The sequence below is a fragment of the Accipiter gentilis genome, chromosome 9, assembly GCF_929443795.1.
Source record: "Accipiter gentilis chromosome 9, bAccGen1.1, whole genome shotgun sequence".
Taxonomy (NCBI): Eukaryota; Metazoa; Chordata; class Aves; order Accipitriformes; family Accipitridae; genus Astur; species Astur gentilis.
In genome coordinates this window covers 41,225,893-41,238,054 of record NC_064888.1, presented here as the reverse complement: position 1 = coordinate 41,238,054, position 12,162 = coordinate 41,225,893, and the positions used below count along the sequence as shown (strand labels likewise).

General features: G+C 38.5%; 2 protein-coding genes across 4 annotated transcripts in view; one reads left to right on the top strand and one right to left on the bottom strand.

Moving 5' to 3' along the window:
* DOCK1 (dedicator of cytokinesis 1) overlaps nt 1–12,162 on the bottom strand; it is a 315,989-nt gene that overhangs the window by 193,699 nt on the left and 110,128 nt on the right. The window lies entirely within an intron of this gene.
* The window catches only part of INSYN2A (inhibitory synaptic factor 2A), a 48,580-nt gene that overhangs the window by 33,467 nt on the left and 2,951 nt on the right, over nt 1–12,162 (top strand). The window contains exon 3 of the mRNA XM_049809520.1: nt 2,594–2,665. Within this exon, the coding sequence (XP_049665477.1) occupies nt 2,594–2,665 (72 nt within the window). The remainder of the gene's footprint in view (nt 1–2,593; nt 2,666–12,162) is intronic.

The window sequence follows — 12,162 nt, the reverse complement described above, 5'->3', positions numbered from 1 at the left end:
ACAGTAAAGCAGCAAGGCAGGCCAAACGTGAACAGAATAAACCCTGCAGCGCTGGGCAGGAACAGGAGAGACTGGCAGAGAGGAGGAGGTGGTTAGTCTACAAGCCAGATAATTACCTGTGTATTTGAATGGTAGTTTGCAGGTGCACAAAGATGAACGAAACTGTCGCAACCGGAAATTAATTTAAAAAGAAATACCACCTAAAACCTAACCTGGCACCCGACGCAACGTGTTTATGCCTTTACCTATAAAGAGGCACTCACACAACTGTGCTGTATTCCTCTAAAGGCGGTTATTAACTACCCTTTATGTCCTCAGTAAATAAAGGCCTTCATCAACTGATCTGTAAACTTTAAATGTTGTATCTTTAGTAAGAGTTTTTAGTATTTGATCAATAGCTTGGGAAAATCATTTTACAAGTCCAAGTTTAATAGTATGGTGACAATTTGAATGTCAACTTCCGAAAGATTTTAAAAGGGGAATTGAAAAACAGATACTACTTTGCTCTTAGAAAGCAAAAAATTAAGTATAATCAAATATAAACCAGTACGGGTTTTTTTTCCCCATAAGGAATAGTATGTAATATAGAAATTCGGCTTTGCAGAAGTTCTGTTGCACATCTGGCTTTGCTGTTGTGTTAAAATTTAGCAATCAAGATGATTTGAGTATATTCCTCTGAATAAAAAGTATTTGAGGCCACTGACTTACTACTTGATACCAAGTTTCAAATCCAGAGTATTCCAAGCCCTCTTCAAGTAATAAACAACAAGAACAGCAAGAACTCTACCTTTCATTTTGCTTTCAGAAAGAAAAAAAGTCTTTATAACAAAAAAAGGTAGATTTACCCTATTATGAACTTCTGTCTGTGCTACCACTGTGCCAAGGAGCTGTATTCAGAGGCCCAGAGCTCTTTGCCATGACACCCCCCCAAACGATTGAAAATCAAAGTAATCAGAGTGGAAGTAGAAGTGTCACCTGTGAAGACAAGCTTGGTCTAATTAACTTCAGGTTCACTCTCTGCCTTCAAGTTCACACTGATAAATTTCTTCTTTCTTAAAAGTCTATATGAAATACAGAAGCGGTGTAATAAACTTTTAAAGCAATATTCAAGCCTTTAAAATAGTAAGGAAAACTGACACAGGACCAGATTATTGTTTTCAAAGAAAACAAATAGCCTGCAGCATTTAGGAAATGCTGATTTTCCATCTTAGGAATGGCACGTTAAACAGTTTGTGTATCATTTCCTATTAAAACTCTATATTATATACGTTTGGTATTTTGTCACATAAAAATTAAGTCCACTTTTCTGCATATGTTGGATTTTTCATTATTGTTACGGTGTCAGGGAAGCAGAGAGCACGGTGCTCTGTCCCCACAGCAAGGCCAGCTAAGGGCAGGGACGGTGCGGAGATGCCTCTGTTAAGCAAAGCCAGGACTGAATTATTTGAGGTCAATTAGTGGAACTGTTTGGGTAAGGAAGGTCCCAGGCTGCAGGAACCTGACTTCAGAAGCATTCCCTTAAGTAATCCTGACCGGATCTATTTTCCACACCTTCAAAATTCCACAGATGAGGTATTTCTCCATTTATTTTAAAAACAGCTATGAAGAAACTCTGCAGATACTAGTCTGTATTTTACACAAACTGAAAATAAAAGATTCTAAGTTTGTGATTTTACAGAAAAAGGAGTAAGTATAACTACATAAAAATTGACTTAGGAATTATAATTTTAAACATTTGCATGCAAGAACATTTGTGTTGATAGGTAGGCAATTGTGTTCTTTTTAATTTAATTTGTTTAAATAAATTTCTGTGTACAAAAAAAGTACTCGCATACCTTAAAAAAACCCTTCTTAATTCAAATTGACCAAGTCACGGACAACGCGTAGGTAAATTAAGAGACACTGCTGTAACAGACTTCAAACCAAAGTGTGACAAAGAATAGCTGTAGGCTAGGTGAGTATAGGAAGTGTTATTTAAATCACATTTTCTTCCTTTTAAGACATAAACACCACTGCAAGAGACATTCAGACCTCATTGCTGAGGAACAAAATTTCTAAATAGATGCTGTTTTCCATTATTACGTTCTATACATCCAGCAGTAACTAGGAAAAGCCTCCTGTATCTGAGAAAGCAGGAAAAAAACAAACAAACAAAAAACCCAACAAAAACGAACCACCAAACCACCAGCAGACCAGCACTGTCACATCTGTGGAAACTGTAAGCGTATCCATTTACAGTGATGGTTCATCACTTTGGTACACAGCAGCTTTATGTAGGAAAAAAGGTTCGTGTTACTTGGTTGCCTTGTTGTTTTCCCTTTTAATTTACAACGTATAATGGAAATAAATCTTTTATTTTCTCTGTGAAGTTATGAAGGACTCATTTTCCAAAATAACTTCATCTTCCCATTGTTCAGTGAAGCTGAATATGCTATTTTTGATCCTGTTTTCCTAATGGCTAGATTTTTGTCTTCAATATTAAAGTTTAAAAAAAAAATTCCTCAAGTTCCGATTTCTATAAAAAGAATCATAGAAGGCAAAAACATGTTAAAACAAATTACTTTTTAATGACCTCATGTTCTTGTCTTTGTAGGCTTTCATATCGGACTGGTCAAGATACGGCTAATTGCGACACATGCAGGAACAGTGCATGTATTATCTATAGGTAGGTTAAAAATACTAATATTCCCACTTTTTCCTGAGTGAAAGTAATGATTTATTCACTAATGCAAGATAAATTGTTAGCCTTGATTTTTCAACTACACAAAACCAGTTTAAAAGCAAAACATAAATTTAACTTCACTAAATTAGTGACATTCAACAGACACCTGTTTCTAAGTCTAAAATTTTCAGATCAAAAATAGATGATTATGGTCAGTAGTACTGCTGTAGCTCTTGCATGTGACGTGTTACAAGGTGTGAGCTTCATTTTCACATTGCTAGAAATATTCAGGAGTTTCTGTTCAAGTGAACATAATTCACATTTATTTTTCTAGCAGTAACAACTAGACTTGGGAAGTAATTTTAAGAGAGGCTGTATAGCAAAGAGAACCAGATACAGATTCAACCCAGACAGTTTTATCAGTAAAATGACATTACTACCCAGACTTTTATGTACTTTTACGTTAGCGAAGAAGTTTTAAAACATGCATGGCAAATACGTCCTGCCCAACACGAACAGCACCACTAACTCCTTGGAATGAGACATTTGCAGCCTTCACGCAACACCCAAGCGACGACTTGCTGTACGTGTACAAAGAGCTCCTTTAGCAGAGCTGCCGCGGTGTACGGTGCAGTAAGGGGAATACAGGTTTGCTCATTGCTGTCAAACGCTAAAAATGACACGCTGCTTAAAGGTTTTGTTAGAGATTGTTTGTACCTGCTGTAATCTCCCCTCCAGAAGGTAAAAGGATACTGCTGCTTATTTCTCCAAAGCAGAGGTTCCCCCTCCTAAAGTTTATCAACCACGAGACCCATTTTGGCATGTATTATATTATAGTGAAGGAATAACAGACAGGCAGTGGGCATGACATGAAGCCATCATGAGTCTGATGATGTGTTCCATACTGACAACTTAATTGTCCTCCTCCATTAGAGTCTTAAAAAAACAACTGAATATTTTCATGCGTTGCAGGTGAGATGAAAACAAATGCGTCTCAGTGTTAAGAGTATTTCAGAAAATCAGGCAGTATAGCACAGATGAAAATGTATAAAGATGACTGTAATTACGGTGAAGATACAAACTAAAATGAAGGTACAAATGTTGGCTAGGTCTGAATAGCATAAGGTTTCCCCCTCCACCCCTCAATTCTCTACTTGGTCTCCGATTTAGGCAGAAGACCTGGAGCTATTTATACATCAGCTCCTAGCTACCTAGCAGTGAAGGAAAAAAGGACAGAAAACTTGAACTCCATCTTTTCTACGAACCAGCTAACTAGAAAAGGGAATGAAGCTGTCCTGTACAGGGGAAGGCACCAAGTAATTTATTTATTCGTCCTTTAGAGCAATGCTTAGAAGCGTATCAATAACCAAAGCCTGCTGCACCTCCCTTTTTCTGAGCTCACCCCTGCGCAATTTCTTGCTCAGGGCAGCCTGGGAAGGCACAATATAGCACATTTCTATCAGGGAAACTATTTTGTTTCATTAGCTAAGAAAATCCAATGGGAAATTGTTTTAAATCCTGCTTTCTAGTCAGCAGATTTAAAGTTAAGGAACCTTCCAGTTTCTGCCTCTTACACTCACTGCAAATGAAACTACTCCAGAAAGGCAGATTTCAAGTGTTTCCCTACCGACAGACTAACAGGGCAGCAGGCAGGTCTAGCTCTTCGGTATTTCCCACCAGAATAGCCATTTGGACTGAAGCTATCAGTGCTGGGCATTCGCCTAAAGCAATGTTTCCAGGGGAAGTTTTAGCAAAAAAAACAGCTCATCTTTTTAACAGATTAGGAGAATATATGCTGCAGGCAAGAAGTCTAAAACCAGAAGACAGTGCAGAACAGGGCAACTACGAGAAGACCGAATTACCGAGACAAGATAAGTAGCCAGAAGGGATGAAAGAGAAATTCACTGATAAAACTACCCCTAAGACAGACTGCCTTGTAGGAGCTTCTGCTCCTCCACAAGTCAAATACTGCAGTACTGAAACCACTGAGAAGTGCAGCAATTCATTAGTAAGGATGCTAAAGCTACTCTTAAATCTAGATGCGATGATAGACGCCACACCTTTGCAAAGGGTTTGCATGACAAGTGCTGCCTAGAATTACGTGATCTCTCTTTAAAACAGAACACCTTTTAGGAACCGAAATTAAAACTCAGGTTAAACCATTCAAGATGCACTGAAAACCTGGGTATCTTTGAGGGCACTGCACCCTGCAAGCTGTCAGTAAACGTCAGTGTCAGACCAGCAGGATCATCCTGTCTGACCTACTGCATCTTCCACTGACTGCTTTTACAGCATGCTCCTGTTCTGGACCCTCCCCAGTCTTGAGCTCTTTCACCCAAGTAGTGGATAGGGGAGACTTCAGAAAAATATAAGCAATACCCTTATGGGACAAATCAATCATTTAAAGAGAAAACCTTAACTTTTCTATAATTGACATTGTTGGGTTTTTTTTAAATATGATTCAGTTTTGAACATAGAAACATTAAAAAAATATTCAGAGCTCTTTCAAACCTTTATTTTTAAACTGCAGTGAAACAGCATCTTAGAGGAGCGATTAAGTTGCCCTACTGACTACCCAACTGCATCCTGTAATGTCAGGTATAGCACAGAAGAGATGCTAGAATGCAGAAACAAACAATGTAATTAAATACTTCCCCCTCATGATGACTTTTTAGAATATTAGTATGATACAGCACAAAAGCTGGAGACAGTGTAGAAGGTGACAAAAACCCCACTGTTGTACTTTAAGGGGGTTTTAGCTGCTTTTTGTATCAAAAATGCTGATACTGTTAGTAAACATTCTAGGAATAGGTTTTTGAGAATACAGTTGTTTTGCATATGAAATTTAATATTTTTTTTGCTAAGGTTCCAAATCTGTTTTTATATTATTTTGTCTTTATATTGAAAAAAGCCATAGTACTTATTATTAAAAGAAAAAAGGAAAAGCAAGTTACTTTCTCTTTTGTTTAATAAATAGGAAACTGATCAAACATTAAACACGATTAAAAAGGTAAGGTACCAAAAACTTAAAAGTGCTCTAAACACCAATAGGGAAAGAAGCACATGTAAATTTGATTCCCCATTTCCCTCAAAATTCTATTTATTTCTGCTATGACAAATACATTCAAGAACTTGACAGAAATTCCAGACACAGGCATCACTAACACCTTCTTCCCTTGCAGGAGATGAGGCAGGTTAACTGCATCCCCCTACTGCAGCACACATCAATTCGCTGCTTCCACTCCCAATTAAATACCTATTTAGCTGCTGGGCTTTGGAGAGGGAAAGGCTTGAGTCATTACCCCGAAGGCTTCACCAGCCTCCGGTCACTCGGACTCTGGTAAGGACAGGATCGCTGTGCTGCATCTTACGGAGCTCTGGGCTCAAACACAGCAGAAAAACTTTTATTGGGCAACACCATTGCTCTAGGTTTTAAAGCCTGAGTATAAAGTCCCAGCTAAATAGCAATAGTCTGAAACAGTCAGAAGTATTCAGCATCATGTCTTTATAGTAATTTCCAGACAGTACTTAAAATAGTAGTCAAAAAATGGGATTAAGTAGTAAAAATAAACAACCATTTTATCCAGTGTTAATCTGTGTCAAATGGTAACCTATTCCATTAGCACCAATCTCTCATAATCCAAGGGCACAAACCAGTTTCAAAATAGTCTTCTACAATCTAAAAGACAAATTTACAAACAAACAAACTTTTACATCTGTCTTTTCCAAACTAACGTAGATTCACCATTGACATTTTTGAAGACAGAAGATAAGTTTTATTAGGGTATATTGTCAGGACGAAGCCAACTTAAATACTGAAATTAGCAAAATCTTGCTATTAAGAAGAAATTGTATTGATATGCAGAAACTGTACCAATTCTAAACCACCCAAAAACCCACGTGGACTAAAATCTTCGCAGCCTGTTTTATTCTCTAATTACCTTTTAGTGGAACTGCCCTTTCCACTCCTGTTTAAATTACCATCCCGTGTGAATTTTAATCCTTGAATAGAAATCTGTATGAGAAAAGGAGTCTTCTGTTTAATATTTTGTGCATTATTCTTAAGCCTTTATCATGAATTATTTCCATGAAGGAGCATCTTGAATTCATGCTAGACTTCCCTTTAGTCACAAAGGTCAGAAGTACTCAAGAGCTGTTACAAGGCTGCTTTAGCTTCAGAAGTAAACTTTTTACTAGATCAAATCACTAACCAATCTCTGCATAGGGAGAGCAAACAAATTAACACTACACTATTGTAATTCTTTGGGGGAAAAATTACTCAAAGCTGTATCAACCATTGCACTGGCTACTTTTTCCTCCTTTGAAGTTTTCAGTTATGCTGGCTTTCAGTATTCAATTTTGTCTTTGATATTGAAGTTATTCTAAGGTGTACTCCAACTATTCAACAGAAAATATATTATTAGAATCTATGAAATGTAACTCTTAATACGAAAGTAGCAAAGTAAACAGGTTAAAATCATGGTGATACAAGCTAACTAGGCAGCACAGAGCTGACATGGAAGTAGTTCACTTGTAAAGGTTAAATACAGTGACAATTATTAAAATCAGTAAATATGGCGATACAAAGTGAAAATGGGGCAAGTAGACATAAAACCCTAAGACAGCCTCAGTATAGCAAAATCAGGCAACTAAATGGTGAAAATACTCATATTCATCATCTTTTTCTTTCCTACACGCCAATTTACATCGTTTCTCATCTTATCTTTAGACTGTAAGATGCTTAGTAGTTAAAATGGATCTTAATGGCTCGCTAACGCTGACAATGCTTTGGATCCTAGACATTTGTGATTTTCGGGTTGAAATAAAAAATAACACAGATTGCTTAAAAGCATATTAAGCTACTTCGAGTGATCAGTGCTTATCTGGATCCCGTTCTTCCAAGAGGTGGCATGCACTAATGCCATGTCATCCAATTAACATGACCCAGAAGGAGACACTATGAAATTCTTTAATTCCTGCTTCGCCTAGCCTAATTAAATGCAAAGAGTTATGCCGCTCTACAAATGCTTGCAGGATTTGGGCCTTAACATTACAAACTAGGTAATAAAAAAAGTAAGCAGAAGGGGTGTCAACTGAAATGAGAAAGGCTCAGGTTGAGCAGAAGGAGAAGGGTTTTCCCTTGAGGCAGAAAGCAGAGGGACAGGCTGCCCGGAGCTGTGCAGGCTTCATCCTTCACGGTATCAAGAGACAAATGGACAAAGCCCCCAGCAACCCGGTCTTGAACCCGAGTTATTCTGATTTGGCAATCTTACAAGTAACAAACGTATCCAATCATTAGCGTCTAATGGTCTTAAAATGATTCATGTTAATAATGTGACTATGTTAGAGAAAGAAGAAACCCCATCCGCATTTCTATGCTTGTTGCTAGATAACCTCCCACAGTCCATATGCTTAAAACCAAATGGTTATGACTCCTCAAAGTGTTTTCAATCCCTTACACAGCAACAAAATTAGAAAAAGTTCACTCTACTGCCAGCATGCGAAAAAATAAACTCATTAACATATATTCTCAAAACCATTAAAAAACCACGAAGCCAAAGCCAGAAAACCCACCACACCAATCCCTAATCCACAGCGCTAGGATTTATAAAACGGGATTAGCCCGAAAGAAGCACCGTGAGCGAGTCGGCCACCTTGCGTGCACGCCTCCAAGTCTCCAAGTTGCCCGCCTTGGCTCTACATCACCGCCTTTATCCTACGGTGGGCCCTACATACGTACTTCTAACACCTCTTGAAAGCACCGCGTTTCACCCACACACGTTATATACTCCGTGCACACCCCGGCACACCGTGCCGGGCAAACCCCAGGGCACCTTTGGGATCTTCTCGGGGTCCCCGAGGATGGCTGGAGGCCAAACGAACCCCGCGTTGATCGGCGCTGCTGCCCCGTCAGTGCTCCGTTAGAAAAGTCAGGCAGTTTTTTAGTCCTCTCCCCTAGGTTTCAGGCAGCAAGCACACAGTCCTTTACTGACGAGCAGCTATTCAGTGTATTTTCTCTTCCTTTCCTGAGTATGATTCATATTCTGCCTAAAAAATAGTTTTGTTCCAAGTTTGTCCTGGAGTACTTGTTATTACAGTATCCACATCTTCTTTGTTTTCCGAACACAATAACTCCATTTCACAAATACAAAAAGCAAAGGCTGGGGGACACTAAGCCCAAACCGAAACAAACACGGAAACCCCACAGAGGTTTCCGCTGACTTCCAATTCCAAAATTAACAAACACATATAAAAATAGTTTTCAAGGCAGCATTCAACTGCCCCACTGTTACTCTCCACCTTTTTGCAACACTTTGCCTCATTTGCTCTAAACCCAACTTCCATAGCGGGCCTTCCTAGAGACAAAATTAGATCATGATTCACGTTTCATCTAGGCTCCTCCGTCAGTTTAGTGCACGTCCTTGCTGTGCTACAAACACCACCAGGATCTGGGAAATGGGAAACGAAGGAAGAAAAAAAAAAAATAAAATTAAAAAAAAAAAAAAAAAAATCTCATTTTGGGTTCTCTTTGCACTGGTATCAGTCCCTAGCAGAAAACAAGATGACAGAAAAAGCCGGCTCAGGGTCCTCCGCTCTGGGGCTCAGTCAAGCACAGACAAACCTAACTCACAGCTGCAACTGCAAAGAAATTTTTGATCAGTCCTGGACTAAACCTGTCTCACTGGGAAGGAATTTCAGAGATTTTAATTACAAAGTTCTCACTTGCGTTCAATAAGCACATCAAAATAAAATTCTCGAAGGTCTGTTATTTGATTTTATTTGGCCAAATTTTCACAGGAATGGCATCTGTGCAAACACTGATACACAGGCAACTGCCCTAAAACGTAAAGTTTCTGTTGTAAATCTTTTAAGTATGTAGTGGGTTTGGGGAGAAAAAACAGAAAACCAGCATATTTATCACTGAAAAAAATTTTACTGCTCATAGTTGTTCACAAAAATAGCCTATTTGCACTGGAGTTTCCTGCACAGCAAAAATTTGAGACAGGCACTGAGCATGGAGAAACTCCAACCCGATGTTCCAAATCTGGCAATATTGTAGGTAAGTGAACCTTTAGTATGTCCTAATCGGATATGTCACGCAAATGTTTGTGATAACAGCATTATATTATATTTAGATTCATCTCTTGTTTTTGTAGGGCTTAGTCACAATTCTTAGTCTGTTGAAAATTATTATTATTTCATCTAAGGGAAAACACTTGCGACACCAATCATTATAACCTCCATCGTGCATGATGCTAGAAGAACATACAGTCCTCGCTAATTAAGTTTATGGAGTTATGGGGAGGCTTAAAGAAAAGACAAAACAAGGCGGAGTTTGAAAGTGAAAAGAGCCGCATGGCATAAAACATATTTCAAGAAAAGGTCATTTTGAGAGGAAACCTATAGATACACAGGATACAAATATAGCACTAAGCAAAACAAAATTGTCAGAGCTGTGACAGGTGACAAAATCAAGTTCATGAATGCAAGAATTGGAAAGCTAGAGGAACAGTCTGTAGAGAGCATCTCCAGCTCTATAACAAAAATATAAAGAAGTCATACAAATATATAACACTAGCTGAATTTAATAGAATTTCATATCTTCGACATAAAGACCAAAAATAAAGTCAGCTATAGCTAATTTGGAAAGAGATGGGGAAAATTACAGAATAAGGGTTTTGTCTTGTTACTGCAACACAAACAGGTATACACTGAAAACTAAGTTTGCAAGCAAACAAATTGTTTGCCTGAAAGGAGCGGTTACATTAAAAACCCTACAAAGCTATATACATTCATCTTGATAAAGAACAATCAATTATTCTGCAAAATTTACAGTTATAAATGCTGACTTAATGTTTTCATTAATCCTCTTTATACTCTTCAAAAATAAAATATTTCATTTTGATGTAAATAGCTGAAAGACAGTCTGAACTGTGCTGCAAATGGTTTTATGCAGTAGAAAATGATAATAACATGGGTTTGTTGGGGTTTTTTTTCCAGAACTTATACTGAGAAACACACCAACTATAATATATACCAAATTCTGCACAGATTTGCATGCCACTTCAAATGAGATTTAGAGAGCTCTTGGAGAAGAATGTATTTCATCACAAGATTCCCTCCCTGTATTACTGAAAGCATTTATGTGGTGGGGCATTCATAATCAACCAATATCCCAATCTTACCACAAAATTAATGCCGCACTTATCTAACCAACTGCTTTTTGCTAGCTGAACTGCAAACAGGAATGTGTTATCAAGTTGACGATGACATCGTTCTTGCATTAACAAGGATGGATATTAGATTAATCAGTAGGCTTGTAGTGTGCTTCTGCACTAACAGGATACCCAACACAGCTGTATCCTGAAAATTCAGTATTCATAGGTGTAGTTCTAGCATATATCTGAAATTTTAAAACTTATCTTCTTCGATTTGGAATGTCTTTTTACTGCTTAACAACATGGAGATGGGGAAGATATACTTTTTTTTAACTTGAACTCTTACCAAATGTGTCTTTCTCTCCTCCACTATCAGAAAGTTCATACAAATCACTGAAATGCTGACACTTTTATTCAGAACATATTTAACACTTAAACTAAGCACCAAACTCGGCACAGCCAGATGCAAAAAAAGACCTTACACCCTTCCCACACCCCTTTCTAGGGCTTCACTGGAAGTCCTTATAGGCAGACTCGTCAGCTCTTCAAAAAACGGAAGCACAAAAATATCCCAAACTTCTCTTAGCATCTTTGATTCCCTCTCCCCCGCCCTAAGAGGAAAATAAAATCCAGCTAAATCAGCAGATAGTATTAGGTGGTATTGCATGTGCTCGATTTGCAAAGGCTATAGCACTGAAGTCCACCAGAATGTCCCGTAACTTCTGTTATTCCAGCTCACGTAGAGAATTTCCTCTGAAATGACTTCAGGTGTTCTGTACTGTGCGCTTGCACGCATTCAAGGTGGGGTGCCACTCGCTGTAAGCTAGACAGGGGTAGTAGTAACAAAAGTTTAAAAATCTCTTTTTAGATGAGCTACGGCGGGAGCGCGAGGCCTGAAAAAGCAGACCTAACTTCTCTAGTGGTGTATGCCAAACAAGCAATAGCAGAAATAACACAGAAAACATATTTCATACTTATTAGAAGTGAACTGATGTCCAGGAACAATAACCTCGTATTTACGGAACGCTGGAGTAGCAAAGGTAGTCAGCACGAAAACCAAAAAAACCTCAGTGGAGAGGTGAAAGGGCAATCTCTCAAGTGCCCCAACAGATGCATTCACACGCAATCTTCACCTCAGTCATGAACTGTTAGGTTTAAAAAACCACGCAAAAGGTAGGGAAGAAATAAATGAACCGCAGTGTCTAAACCCTTCTCACGTTACCCTGTCTCCTAAGTTCACCCTTCGGTACGCAGGTGCCACACTGCAGCGTAAGGCACAAGACAGGACGAACAGTCTCGCTGCAGAACTCGGCCACAAGCTGCTGCACAAATGCAACTGAA